Raw genomic sequence first — 15,224 nt, forward strand, 5'->3', positions numbered from 1 at the left:
CATCTTGGCGCTCTGACCCCCGCGCCACCTCGGCGATGTTGGCGTGACGGCGCTGCCCGCACCTGCCCTCCTCGTCGGCGCTGTGCTGCCGGCCGGCCACGGTGAGCGAGGCGAGCGCCGTGACGGTGTCGGCCTCCTCGCGCTCGTGGCCCTGCAGCTCCACGAGCGACAGCGCCATCGAGCGTGCGTAGCGGCACACGCACGGCCACAGCTTCCCTGCACGCGCGCACGTTCACACACGTGGCGCACACGTTCACACACGCGTACTTACACACGCACGCATATAGGTACGCACGAACGTGCGGTACATATACCACGCACGTATATGTGTCTTTGTATACACGTGTATGGACACGAAGACAAAGACCCCCCGTATAGCCTTCACTTTTGGGGGAAGCGCTATTAGGGAGCACCTATGAAGGCCGCCATGACACAAGAGGGGGGGGGGCGAGTGGCCGGCACAACGCCCGGCCGCATTTGTTTTCCCCCGTGGCGATGTTTACACACCACAACGATTACGATGGTGAACTGACGCACACGTGCAACCGGAAACCGCCACGCACACAAAACACACGTGGTCAAGGTCAGGCGCTCGCGCATAGCCAGGAACACGACAGACACATCGGCAACGCGAGCAGAGAGCGAGGTGGCGTGATCGACGCTGGACCAGCCACCGCGGCGCTGCCACAGGCAACCAGAATCATCGTTCTGTCCAACGACGGAACGAACGCATGCGTCGTTAACCCTTTTAGTGATTTTAGTGATCCACTGCTTGATGGGGCGGCAGGGGGGGGGGGTGTCTCCGTAAGCCGCGTAAGTTGTGGGGGGAGGGGGCTATTTTTGCCATGCTTCACTACGCCGGTCAAGTGCGGCATTGGTGGAGGCGGGGGAGCGCAGATGGTGGCGGTGTACGAGCACGTCACGAGACAACGGAATTCCCCCAACATCTACACACGGCACAGCCCCGCGAACCCGACGGGCGTTAGAAATGTACCGCCGGTCAGGGAGGGCGTTCTGTAAGAATTCAACGCAGCTGCTAACGCTGCTGGTGCAGCCTGTCTGGATTGTGGTGCGGTGGGCGTGGGGGGGCTACTCCGAGAGGGCAGGTGCGGGTGGTATGAGGTGGAGTGGCGGGGGAGGGGTGGGGCATACGTGTGGGCTGTACGTATGTAGATGTTGAACTTCCGTACGTAGCCAACCACGCTAATCAAAGGTTCGGGGGAAGGACAACAAACTAAACGCAAAAAGCAGTTCTAAAGAAATGAGTTTTCAATCTAGGTGATGTAAAAGTGCATAGCTCCAGTGGCTTCCTAATATCAGAAGGGGAGAGCGTTCCAGACGGGTGCAGAAGCGCATCTGAAAGCGCCACGCGATGCGGTGACAGCCGTCTATGTTCAATGGTCAGCCAAAACCCACTGCTGCTGCTGCTGCTGCGAGGATGTCCGGAGTTCGCGTGATGGTTTGTGCTCCTTAGACGAGATCAGTGAGGTATCGGAGTTCATTTGTGGCGTGTAATGAGTGCGACCTTATGACGTACGCGTCGCGGGGTGGCGCGTGTCGGGGCGTGGGTGGGATGAGAGGGTGCAGGGGGTGCGGGGGGGGGGGGCGGGGCAGCGTCCTATGGCGGGAGTGCGCACGCACGTGCAGGCCTCACCCTGGATCTGGATGACCTTCTCGAGCGACGCCACCGCGTTTTGGTTTGGCCGGCACTGAAGGACATCGGCAGGCAGCGGCTCGAGCTGCACCAGGGTGGGGGGGGGGGGGATGGGGGGCGGGGAAGGATTCGCAAGGAAGGGTTAAAGGATTGTCGTCACGCGAGACACGCACGCGCGTTTCACGTAGACCCGTGTAGCCCAGGCGCGGACAGGCCGGGTGTTTTTGGGAAGAATTTGGGGAAAATCCCCCCAACAGGAAGTGGATACCGATGCCGCCCCCCCCCCCCCCCCCCCCACTTGACGACACGTGGTGCTCGAGTGAGATACTTTCGTAACACTTTCTCCTGTGTTGTGCGTTTTTGTTGTTATGACTCACTACACATTACGGGAACTGGCGCTATATCTCAGGCACAGTGCGATAACGCACGACACGCCATCGATATATCACTGCGGCCTAGAGAAAAAGCCTAAAACTAGAACACCTCCAGTTCCAAAAGAATTTGATTGAAATCGTCACCTTCTTCTCTTCGAGTGCTCAACCCGCCCGCGATTTCACGGCGGGCGCGAAAGAGCCCGAGCGTTGAAATTCTTGCCCCGAATTCCGCCTTTTCCAAGCGGAGTGAAGCAAACTGCACGGGAGAGCGATCCAAACAGATGCGCCGAGATGCCCACCATCGTTAGCACTCGATATCCACGCTTCGAGTTTGAAGGGTTGATTTCGGCAGAGCGGAGCCTTGGAACGAATTTGATTGCTGGCAAAGAAGCGTGACTTTACTTCGGTTTTCATCTCATCCCCAGAAATCTGTCCTCTTTCCACAGCCACGTGGCCAGCTTTGTTTCTAACCCTCGCAGTGTTCCCAAGTGTTTTTTGTGGTCACTTTGAAGTTGCGCGCCAGGGGCTTGGACGGCCGCCCCCCCCCCCCCCCACTGCCTCCTCTAAATCACGAGGGCGACGCTGTGGCACGCTCCTCATCCTCCTCCGACGTCGCGAGCCGCCACCTGCGAGGTAGCTGTGCAGCGGCGGGGGCACGTCGCGTGCGAGTGATGGGACGTGCGGTCGTTTGGAATTGCGCGCCGCGGAGGACGCCGTGTGGTACCTGGCGGGGTCGGCAGCACGCAAAAATACCACGGCTTCGACCGCTGCTTTGGGAAAATCCAAAGTCGGTCCCACGTGCGCCGCTACCGCTAACAAAAAAAGAGTCCTCGAGCAACGGGCGGAGGAATCCGGTGCCCGCCTGGTCCCCACACAGCACGCGAACGGCACGTGGGGGAGACCCGCTTCGTTCCGTCAATCAGTCAGACAGACGACACACAGGCAGTCAAGTCAGTCAGATCCATGATAGAGGTTTTTTTTATTATTTTGGGTTAGGTCGTGTAAATATAAATGTTGTGTCGTTAAACCCGCCGCCACCCGACAGCCAATTAGTAAGATGTGTGACGTAAACAAAAATGCCAATTAGTTACTCGTTCAGCACACCGGTGTGTTGGAGAGTAAACTCACCCAATTGTAAATGTTGTGGGTTTACTCTCCAACACACCGGTGTGCTGAACTAGTAACTAATTGACACGTTTTGTTTACGTGACGAACCTTACTAATTAATTGACTGTGTCGGGTGGTGGCGGTTTAACGAAACATTTATATTTAAGCGCTCTAACCCAACTAAACCCCCCCTCGATTATGAGTAAGATAGTCAATTGGTCGGTACGATACAAGGCCAGGAGGATAATCAGGAAGACACAAGGATGGGCAGAGACAGGAAGACCGTGATACAGACAGAGGGTCAATAAAATTGTGAAGGAGGCAATAGGGCAGTCAGACAGTCTGCCAGCAAGACAGCCAGACAGTGAGTAAGATGGTCATAAAGCCAGGTCGGTCAGAATATTGCCGGACCGCACAAAACGTGCACACCACTCTCCGCCTTCCATGATGTGGCCACCTCCACTGTCTTTAACGTCGTGTCGCCCCCCCCCCCCCGCCCGTGCAGCACATTGCCTCCAAAGCAGCAGCATCACCGACATCATAATCGTCAATCATAATAAATCATCATCATCAACGTCACCATCAACATTATCCATTATCATCATCAACGTCATCATCATGCCTCAGAGTCAGCAACATGAGTACCGGTTTTGTGGGAAGTCAACACTTGTCATGAATCTTCTTGGTTCTTTCGGTAAAGTCACGTAGAAGGGAAGTAATAAAATAATAAAAATAAAACATAATAAAACAATTCTCACGACGTTTCGGCCACAACGCAAGCAGCCGTCCTCAGGCGAAGAATGAGAACATTATCAAGCTAGGAGCTTATATAGGTGTTGCGAGGAGGAGCGCCTTAACAAAAGAATGTGCATATGAAGAGGAATTTAGCATACCAATGGACAATGCGTAGGAGGTGGGCGGAGGGGTTTCAAAGTCCCATTATGCCCATGCATTATGCAGGATCAACAGCACCACGGGGGGGCGCAAGGAACAGCGTTAATAAAGGAAAGGAATGTTAGTGATATGTAGCTGCATTTACCAAACAACCACGTAGAAAACCAAAGTAAAAACTACATAGAAAACTACAATATAAACTGAAACTTACTATACTCTACAATAAGCTGAGTTACTAACAACAATAATAAATTACAATTCTACGTCGTAAGAAGTATATAATATACTTCCATCTAAACTTTATTCTCTTAGCATATACAGTACTATATACTGCCATAGATAAACCCAACATTAAATTATATACTGTATTGCTGTAAACCACCCTATACTTTATACATTTTAATATAACACTATGTATTATTCAACTCACCCTAATGTGTATCGAAATGGTTTATTACGTCCTTCCAATGATTGCTAAGCCTGAATCCATCTTCTCGGTTAAAATTGTCTCTGTGTTTGTATATGTGAATCGCCTCATGAACGAATCTCTCATGATAGCCAGATGGCTTGCAGAGAACCTCCGTCTTGGAGAAGTCAATGTCATGTGAGCCCACTGAGTTGTAACAGTGGTCTGCCACGGCTGAGGTGTTTGTCCTACCGTGTTTTAGATCAGCTTTATGTTCACGAATGCGGTCTGAGACGTGTCGTTTGGTTTCCCCAATGTAACTGCTACCACAGAGGCAACTTAGTTTGTAGACGCCAGGGTACTGTATGTCTGGAATCACATCTTTTACAGATGGTACCAGATCACGGATTTTATGTACTGTGTTGAATCGGACCTGGATCTTGTGTTTAATCAGGATTTTGGAGATCTTTTTTGTGACCCCAGCAATGTAGGGTAAGGTGATGGTCTTGAAAGGCTCCTCAACAGGATCTTTCTTGATGGTTGGAGTGATGGCTTTGCGGATTGTGTAGTCGGAGTAACCATTAGCCTTAAGAGCTTGGCGTACGTGTTTGAGTTCCCTGGAAATGTGTTCATGGTCGGAGATGCATTGGGCTCTATGATATAGAGTCTTGATGAGGGAATTCTTCTGGGATGGATGGTGGTGGGAATCCGGTTTTAGATAAGCATCCGTGTGGGTGGCTTTCCTGTAGACAGAGTGGCTCATTGAACCATCAGGTCTCCTTTTGATTAGGACATCCAAAAAGGGTAGCTTGCCATCATTTTCGACTTCCATGGTGAATCTGATGGCTGGGTGTATGGAATTGATGTGGTCGAGAAATTGGTCTAGAGCAGGCCGGCCATGTGGCCAGATGACAAAAGTGTCGTCTACGTACCTCTTCCATAAGGTCGGGCGTAGAGTGGCAGTCTGGATGGCGTCCGTCTCAAATTTCTCCATGAAGATGTTGGCTACAACCGGAGATAGGGGGGAGCCCATTGGGGTGCCCTCAATTTGCTTGTAGAAGGTTCCATTCCAGGTGAAGTATGTATTGGTTAAGCAGTGTCTCACCAGGGGGGGTACCCCAGCATTTAGTCCTTGATGAACCAAGTCTTCAATGATTGCGATGGTGTCAGGCACAGGCACCTTTGTGAACAAGGAAACCACATCAAAACTGACAAGCAGGTCGTCTGGGGACAGGGCAATCCCCTTGATTGTCGATACCAGGTCAGTAGAGTTTAGTACTGCAGAGGTGGTTTTTCCAGTGAAAGGCCGTAGGATTTCGGACAAAAAACGAGCCAGTTTGTAAGTGGGGGAGTTGATAGTAGAGACAATGGGACGAAGAGGTGTATCTTCTTTATGTATCTTTGGCAAGCCGTACAATCTTGGTGGCCTGGCTGCAGAAGGTTTCAACGAGAACTGTTTGGTCTGTCATGAAATTAGAAACGGACTGCCGGCCAGAAAAAATGTGGAATTTCCACAACGGTGTCAGAGTCACCATCATAATGATTGTAATGAACCACAGCCTCTTGTCCTTGAGAACCAGCGTTCTTTGGGTGCCTTTGTAGATTTTCTTCATTCTTGATGTGTTCCTTGCAGCTTTTATATTGAGTGCCGCTCTCAAGCGAAGCAGAATGGGTGTGATCCACTTCCTCTACAGGGGCCTCCAACAATGTGCCAAGAGTTAAAACTGCCGGGACTGGGGTTGAGGCCAGATTTCACCGTCTGCGCACAAGGTCCCTCGGAACATCGAGATGGCGCTCCGGCCTGTGTGCTCCATTACACGAAGCATCCGCGGTAATAAGTTGCGTCTGTCCCCCGAGAATCGATGGCGCACGCACAGCGTCTGGCAGGTACTCATCAGAATCTTTTTTTAGGGATGTGCCGAGCGATTTGGCAGCAAACACCTTCACACCGCCCGTTGATCACCGAGGGTAAGTTTGGCTGAGTAGATCGGTTTCCCCTCATTCGCGCTCATCCATATTCATCTCTCCCTCCCGATGCTCTGCGCCCAATGGCAGCGGACTGGCGACGGCTTCTTCGTCGAGGTCACGGGGCTGAGGTGTAGCGACGGCTCCCTGCTAGACCAAACTCCGGAATCATAATCTGTATTCATCCTGGAGGAATTTGCTTTCATTCGTTTCATATTTATGTACGTACATATGTTGAGCGTCTTTCACACTGAACGTAGCCGACCGTGCTAATCGGAGGTGCGGGGGAAGGACAACAAATTAAACACAAACATCTGTTCTAAAGAAATGAGTTTTCAATCTAGATGTAAAAGTGCATAGCTCCAGTGGCTTCCTAATATTGGAAGTGAGTTCCAGATGGCCGCGGAAGTGCATCTGAAAGCGTTCGATGCGGTGACTGTCTTTGTTCGATGGCCAGCCAAAAGCCGCTGTGACGATGACCAGCATTGGCGTGGCGATGGGTTATGCTCCTTGACGAGATCAGCAGCAAGGTATTGTGGGGTTCATTTGTGGCAAGCACTCTGTGTGTAATGAGTGCGACCATGTAATTGATTCGTTTGGAAACCGGAAGCCAATACAGCTCGGCGAGCACTGGACGGACGATGGTCGGATCTCGCAGTACCCCGTCACGACACGCGCCAACGAATTTTGTCCACACGCTGCAGCTTGGTAATGTTTATATTCTACGTGCCAACGAGCGTACGGGGGGCACGAGCGGTCGCCGCTCACGCAAAACACACAAACGGCGCACCAAAAGGCACGACAGAGGCAGTCGGCCAGACCGAGGCGTCTTTAGCGATGCCCCGGCGTGCAGCGTGCGTCACGGCGATCACCTGGTTGCCCAGCAGCACGGTGACGCACGCCTCGGAGGCATCGCAGATGGCGGTGAGGTCGTGTCCACCCTCGAGCGCGAGCACAACGCGTCCGCCCGCCAGGCTCATGAGCTGCCGCGTCAGGTACCCGAAGCCTGCGCGAGAGGGCACGTACGGGCGCACGCACACGAGCACACGCACGGGTACACACATGAAAGGACGCACGCACACGTGTACGCAGACAGCAACAGCCGCCACCATTTGTCACCCGCTAAGTGGAGCACCGCGGCGCTTGCGACAGGCTAGGAGCATGCTCGGGTCACGTGAGTTGTTGAAGGCTCGATGGCAGGGAGGTCACAGGACGGGCCAAGGGGTTATGGGTCAACCCGTACGTGCGCACACACACACGCAGGACAAGCATACATACACACGCACACAACACATACACACAACCATGTGCATCCACACACTCATATGCATAACAAAATGGGATAGCGTGCTTTTGGCCTGGACGGAATGCTGGGGCCCTGGTGGTTAGGGAGCGTCTGGCATGGTCGGTGTTTGTACGAGTGGCCGGCGGGTCCACCGCACCGCTCTCTCCAGCAACCGCGCCACGCCGCAGAGGCACGTGCACGCTTGTTTGGGTTGCACACACACACGGACACGCACGTGGATGCCCGCGCGCACACACACGCGCGACTACACGTGCAAACTGGAATACAAGCAAGAGCATGAAAACGCAACACATGTGCTGTGGTCAGGGAAATATGCGTCGGGACGAGACTCGGCTCATGATTAAGCATTGATTGGGAGCAGTCCCACAGCCAGGTGCAAGAAAAGGGCCTGCACACTCACAGAAGCACACACACACAATATCCCAGCACACACACACAGTATCCCAGCACACACACACACAGTATCCCAGCACACACACACACAGTATCCCAGCACACACACACACAGTATCCCAGCACACACACACACAGTATATATCCCAGCACACACACACAGTATATATCCCAGCACACACACACAGTATCCCAGCACACACACCCGCAATCTCCCAGAACACAAGCACACACAATCACTCTCAACGTGCACACACACATATACCCTCCCGGCACACAGCACACACACACATCCTGCATGCACATACGCACACAATCTGCCAGGACACATATACACATTATCCCAACGAACACAAAGACAACGATTCCCCGTATCGCCTTCAACAGACCGTTGGGGCTAGTGCTGTTTGCGAGCACCTATGAAGGCCAGCACAGCACACGAGGGAGTGGGAGGCCAGCGCCATGCACGGCCGCCTTTGTCTCCCCAGTGGCGATGTTTACACATTGCCTCAGGTACTGATTTAGGGGAGGCCGAGGACCGGTTCAAATAATCATCATTGGTGTTGGCCATGTGCGGGAATCAAACTCGGGCCGTCCGGGTTTGTAGCGCAGCACAGCGCTAACTTGCTGTACTACAAACACGCACAAACACACCCTCTCCCAGCACACACGCACACCCACGCTCCCTAAACAGAGCATGCTGGTCACGGTGCCGCCCCTGCACGGCACGTGCAGTTGAAAGCCGCGTTTTGCGGCGAGGTCACCGCCGCGCCGAGCGGTCCAACAAAAGCACGGCCGTCACGACGGCATCGCGTGCGCCGACTTTGGCAGACGCGCACGGGGCAGGATGTGAACGTCACCCTGGCAAGGACCAACTCACAAGGGCCTGCCCGGCGGCTCAAAAGGCAGACCAAACAGAAGGTAAACATCACTATCAGCAGCATCGTCGTCGTCTTCACCATCCTCATAAGCAGCAGAATCTAGATAATTATCACCAGCAACATGGGAAAGAAAATATAATGCGCCCATAGGGTGGAAGGCAGATGTAACCAAAGTTGAATTCAGCAGCATCGAAGGAATATTCTTCACCATCTGCAGTAAGAACATGATGGTCATCAGCAGCATGAGCAGCATGATAGAAGCAGCAGAATCAGAATATTTATTTACACTGGAGGAATCCAAAGAGCGATGCCATTTTTCACAGATGTCCAGCAGCAGCAACAGCAACGTCAGTATCCACACTGTACTTGAGATGACGGTGAACCTGATGACGCTGCTCACAACGTCCACGTTATGGCAACGTGACACGTGCGTCACGGCGCCCTCGTCAACGGCGGTCTGCAGGTCGCGCCGTTCCCAACCGCAGCCCCCCCCAGGATCACGCGGTAGCAGCAGCGGCAGCAGAAAGTGTGACGCAGCATTTCCCAGCGGCGCTCTCACCACCGCAAGGAAAACCACTCGCGGCCTCCCCGCCGTCTGCTGCTGATTGCGAGAGTCGTCATCGCCCGCACCACGAGGGGCGTGCGGCACGGAGGCTGGGCCGGGTGTGTTGGAGCGGCACTCCAGACTCCTCGTCCCCCCACGCAACGCACTCATCCCCATCCGTGCGGACGGGCGGGCGGGCGGGCGGGCGGACGGCACCCTCCCCCCCCCTAACGCACCCACTCATCGCACAGCACAGCTGCGGTACGCTGATGAGATAAACAGACCGAGTCGGGAGGGAGCTAGGCTGGGAGGGTTGGGGGGGGGTAGGTTAAGTAAGTGTTGGAATCGGTTAACAGATGTCTCTCCGTCAGCACCCCCGCCACCTCTCCCATCTCCTTCTCCTCGCCGACCTCTCTCCCCGAGTCCCGGGCTCCTCATGACCCCGCCCCTCCCTTTCAAATAGACGCCCACGGGGCCGCCCGGGCGTGCACGGCAGGGAGGTACAAACCACCTCGCCCCGCACGCTCGGCCATCGGGCCCCTCTGGTCACTTTTGACGCTGTCGGTTGGGGCAGGGCCAGGCCTCGGGCCCCTAGTGGGGGATCGCGGGTGGCCTTGACCATCTGGGTTTTTGCCGGCGATTTGGGGAAAAAAATAACTAACAAAAAATCTGCAAAAAAATCGAGCTGAGAAATGTGGCGCTGCTCGCCGCAAGCTTGACGCGGCGAGAGAGCTCTGCTCAACGTCCGCTCAAGCGACGTCTGCGTTGAATAAGGAGTTTTGGGAGTGGCCGATTGAAAAAACTCACATGATGAACGATACCTAAGCCCAATGTAAAACTAATTGCCGTAACAATAATCCAAACGCTAACCTCCAATGCTCAAGTGCAGCGAGGTATTTACAGTCGCGAACGGGCGACCCATCTCAAACTGGATGAGAGGCACGGAGGCAGAGTACGACAGAGGGGCGGAGTGAGACACACGTGCACACAAACGTACAGAAAGAGAGAGAGAACCAAGGCTGCGCGTGCGGCCGGGCTGGAGTAATGATGTTGCCAGCGATTGTGTCCGGATGTGAGCGTGGCGCCCGTGCACGGGCCTTGGCAGTGGGCGGTGGGAAGGTGCAAATGTGCGTGGGATCCATCCCGCTCCCAAGTAAACACAGAACCGTTTTTAAACAATTTGCTTTATAAAGCAGACAGCGTTTTGATGTGAAAACCATTCAACTTGGGGGACATAAACAGCGGGCAAAGGCCAGGCAATTTTGCAGTGCGTAAATATAACAAATGAAGCTTAGAAACGTCGCGCAAATAATTTCACAGCTAATAGCTTTTCCATTTTTTCTTTGGCACGGTGTGAGAGAGGAGAAGAATCGGCTGTGGGGCTGGAGAAAAAGAGACACGCAAAGGAGACACAGGGAGCCGGTGCCGGCGATGCCACTGCGGCCAGCAACGAGCGCGCTGGCGCTGACCCAACAACCCCCAAACCTGACCTTGGCTCTGACCTTGACCTCAGCCAAATCCCGACCTCAGCCCCAGTATGAACATCGCCCCCCTCGAGTGACCAACCATGGCGTAGCGTCGCCACTCGTCGGGGGTAGCCATGGGGGAATATACCCCGAGCTCCAGCATGGAGCGAACGGTGCCACCACAGGGGCCTCCCAGGGTTCAGAGTTCACCGCGGCCGGCGTTCGCATTTCTCCCGCTGGCGCCGTCAAGAGGTCGCGGGGACACGGGGGCAAGGAGGCGCCGGGCGAGTTCGGCCCGGGGGTTGTACGGTGGGAGTGACGGACGAGAGCTGTGGGGGGGGGGGGGGGGCAAGGAGTAAGGTGGCAGTGGCGGCGTGCAGAACGCACACTTAGCGGAGACGCTGTAGCCGCCGAGCTGCGGCGGGTGACCCTCGACGGCATCGAACCCGGCCGACACGAGCACCAGCTCCGGCGCAAACTCCCCCGCGATCGGCATCACCACCGTCCTGCGGGGACCGGGGTCGGGGGTCAGGAGGTGGACAATCGGCATCGTTTATTATTTTTATTTCCTCGCCTCCCACGCAGTGCATATTGAGGAGTCGGAAAGAAAGCGGTGTTTGAGATAATTACCAGCGAATCACAAAGGAAGGAAGTAATTACTATACAAATACACTGCTCACAATCAGTACACACAATACACACGAACTGACGAGAATAAATAAGTTAAACTGCCCTCGAAACTCCTCCCTTATTTGCTCACTTTATTTATTATTTCACATCATTCACACGCCCTCCGAGATTGACAACCCTCGTCATTTCATCAGCCGAGTTGCCGACCACGCGACTGCGCCCACATCCAACCTCCACGCGGTTACTGTGCGGCGTTCAACACAGGAAATCCCGCGGGCACCGTGACGTCCGGCGAAAATCACGCGCTCGCAAGTGACAAGGTGCCGGCGTTTGTTTAAAAGAATCTCGCTAACCGCTAACAAATGCTGACGGCCGAGCCATGAATGTCTTCTTTATACGCACCACCAGCATTGCTGTCCGCCCTTCCTGCTCACGCCACCCCCTCCTGGGACCCAGGGCCTGCCCGACCCAGATCAAGAGGAAGGTGAGCGTGGACAGACCCAGCCCTGGGTTGACTGCCCCCCCAGGTCCCTACAAACGTCCGAATCGGTTCTCTCCGCGGTGACGTTTTACAGCTGGAGAATAAATCGCGGCGAGACGTAAAACCGGAGCGACGGCTCCAAAACACTCGCAGCGGTGGCACAGTGCACCGTGACACGGAACATGCGCAGCGCGATCACCTGATACGCACAAACACAATACGCACACCACCAATGCGGCACGCAGTGCAATGCACCGCTCATCGCATGCACGGCGCACTTATCCGACGTGTGCACTCGCTCAAGTGCGCGCACACGCGCACAGCACGCACAGCACAGCGTGCGTGTACCGCAGAGCGGCGTGCGCGCAGCTGCTCGCGTGCACGGCCACTGCCGCGGCTGCCGGGATCGCTGCAGACGCTCAACCGTCCCGCCACGCGGAGATAAAAGGCAACGACGCAAAAATGTGCCCAAATAAAAAGCACACGGCCCTTCAATTTCGGCGCGAGCATTTTGAGCACCATCACGTAAACTGTCGGTGATCGGCAGAGACGGAGGGCGGACACTCGGGACCCCCTTTTTATTCATCTTGGTTCAAACGGCGGGGCCGGCATCAGAGCAGCAGAGCGCGGCGCTCGTTGCCAAAGCCGCCGATGGCTCGGTGCCGCGCCGGGGCAGCTGTTTGCCATTACGCCGTGAGATTCATAAGCGCGTGCGCCGCACTCCAACGCCGTAGGTGGGCGAGGCGTGATTGTGAGTTGTCAAAATGAGTTGTCAAATCCGTTAAATTGATAAATTGGCTTTGTGCGGTGTTAATATTCTTTTCTGTAATACTGTATTTGGGGAGCTGCAAAAAAAAAGGAGAGTTTTTGCCCTAATCTCCGTTGACGCATGGCAGGGCTGCAGCTCGCTCGGGCTGACGCTCAAATTCTGACTTCTGCGATTAAGCTGAAAATGATTACGAGCGAGCAATGCAGACTTCTGCGCGTCTCGGATGGAAATTGCTGCGAGCACGAGCAACCTCGCTCCCAGAAACCTATACCTGGTTGGATCGCAATCTCGGACAACTCCCCTGTACTTTTCTTTTTTACTCAACTTCGTTTCAACGCAAAATCAATTTCAGGACCCTTGCCACAATCACCGCACCGGCTTACGGGACGGCAATAACGGCGGTAACCGTACGCGGCCAGTTGTTGCAGACGTGACCTATTAGTGTGCACTCTCAGCAGGGGAACTCGCAGTGGGAGGGGGTTAAAATGGACAGGCGGCAGGAGAGGTTGTGGGAGGGGAGGGTTGTTGGGTGTGTGGTGGTGGGGGGAGGGAGGGAGGCAGGGACGGGGGGGGGGTTGGGGGTGGGGAGCGGCAAAGTCCTCACACATGAAACGCGGCGTGCAAGGCCCCGGGCTAAACCGGCGGCACGGGCAGATTACGGCTAAATTGGAAACAGTCCGCGTGCTGCCAGGCTGGACGGAAAACAAACCGAGCCGTATGGTCTGAATTAGCGTCAAGTACATCCAGCTCGAAGCTCTCCCCTCCTCGCTTCAGCCCAGCTCAACGCAGCGCTAGACCATCCCAGGCCAGCCCAGCCAACCAGGGACGAGCAGGCAGTCCCACCAGCCCGCCCCAAATCGGCGACCTTAACCCCCCCCACCCCCCCACTGCTACCGCCCCCCGCCCCCACCACTAGCCATCGCTTTCATCTCGCGGCCGGTGAGCCGGGGGCCTCTGCTCAGGCAAGGCATGTGGACTGGCTGACATTTCGGCGTTTAAACTACCGGAAAGGGGGGGGGGGGACCGCGTCGACAGAGCCAGCGGCCAGTCACCATTACACGTGCCGCGAGCGACGGCAGCGCGACGACAGCGAGGGCTGCCGGTTGATGGCGGACGCCGTTACCTGAACGCGGCGAGGTACTCGGCGTCGCCCATGGGTGGGTCCACCCCTCCCGTCCACGCCACGTTCACCGTGAAGCCCACGCCAGGCCCTGTGCCCACCTGTCATCGTCGTCACAGGCACCATCATGATCATTATCATCACCACCACCATCTTATTGTCATTATCATCAGGGTCATTATCGTCATTGCCATCATCATGACCATCATCATAATTATTGTAGACACCATTGTCATCATGATTATCATAGTCACCAAAATAACATTTTCTGATATGCGTGTGAGTGTACGTATACAAGTAGTCATATCAGTCAGTCAACCCATGGCACCTGGGTCTGTCCCATTACCTGCCAACAGGTGTTTGACACCTAACGTGGCCTTAAAGTGCACATAGCCTGGCACAAGCGCCATGGTGACATCACCACCACATAGTGGCGAATGTCAGTTGTTGTTGTATAAATAGTAACAAAGACAAATTAAACTCCAACTGCAGAATAAGCCAAATGCTATGGGCCCACAAGAATAACGGTGTACATGAGGAGACATCTCGCATCTCACAGAACACACACTGAACACGGGATTCTGAACACGGCGCATAACGAGTGCACAGAAACGCTGTAATCATAGGCTGCCAGGGAACAGCGGCAATGACAGGAGAGCATAGGTCTGGCTTCCTGTGAGCGTCCGCTGCCACCAACCGAGACCCTCCACGCAGTGCCACGGGAGGTGGGGGGACAGGGCTCCCAGACCGCAGTGCGGGGAGATGAGACACAACAAAGAACTATTGAGAAAAATTCTTTACTAAACAAATTTTATTTTACCAGGTAAGGCCCACTGAGCTATGTAGCTCTTTTTCAGAAACGACCTGGCCACAAAGGGCTTATCACGTGGAACATGTATAGCAGCCAATACTCTAAACGCACGCTTCTAAATGTGGAGGGAAAAACCGGAGGACCCGGATACAAAATCTGCGCGACCACGGGGAGAGAGACATGTAAACCCCAAATATACAGCAGGAGTCCAGGTCAGGATGGAACCCACGACCTCCGGTATACCGGGCGAGGTAGTTGACATCTTGCCACCATGGCGCACCTCTGACTTCTGCGAAGACGAGTAAGGCCTCGGCGAGTTGGGGGCACCCGTGGGATCCCACACGCACGCGGTCCCGCACGCGCGCAATCCCACGCGCGCAATCCCACACGCGCAATCCCACACGCGCAATCCCACACGCACGT

At 54.8% G+C, this 15,224-nt stretch overlaps 1 protein-coding gene across 6 annotated transcripts in view; it reads right to left on the bottom strand.

The window, feature by feature from the left end:
• The window catches only part of LOC144934427 (histone deacetylase 4-like), a 115,973-nt gene that overhangs the window by 14,032 nt on the left and 86,717 nt on the right, over positions 1–15,224 (bottom strand). For all 6 annotated transcript variants that reach the window (XR_013637161.1, XM_078860169.1, XM_078860171.1 and 3 more), the window contains 5 exons: positions 13,994–14,091; positions 11,378–11,496; positions 7,273–7,406; positions 1,655–1,739; positions 63–216 (listed from right to left, as the gene is read on the bottom strand). Coding sequence is in view for 5 of the 6 variants with exons in the window: in XM_078860169.1 (XP_078716295.1) it covers positions 63–216; positions 1,655–1,739; positions 7,273–7,406; positions 11,378–11,496; positions 13,994–14,091 (590 nt within the window). In the remaining variant the exon portion in view is untranslated. The remainder of the gene's footprint in view (positions 1–62; positions 217–1,654; positions 1,740–7,272; positions 7,407–11,377; positions 11,497–13,993; positions 14,092–15,224) is intronic.

The sequence above is a fragment of the Lampetra fluviatilis genome, chromosome 10 (genome assembly GCF_964198595.1).
Source record: "Lampetra fluviatilis chromosome 10, kcLamFluv1.1, whole genome shotgun sequence".
NCBI lineage: Eukaryota > Metazoa > Chordata > Hyperoartia > Petromyzontiformes > Petromyzontidae > Lampetra > Lampetra fluviatilis.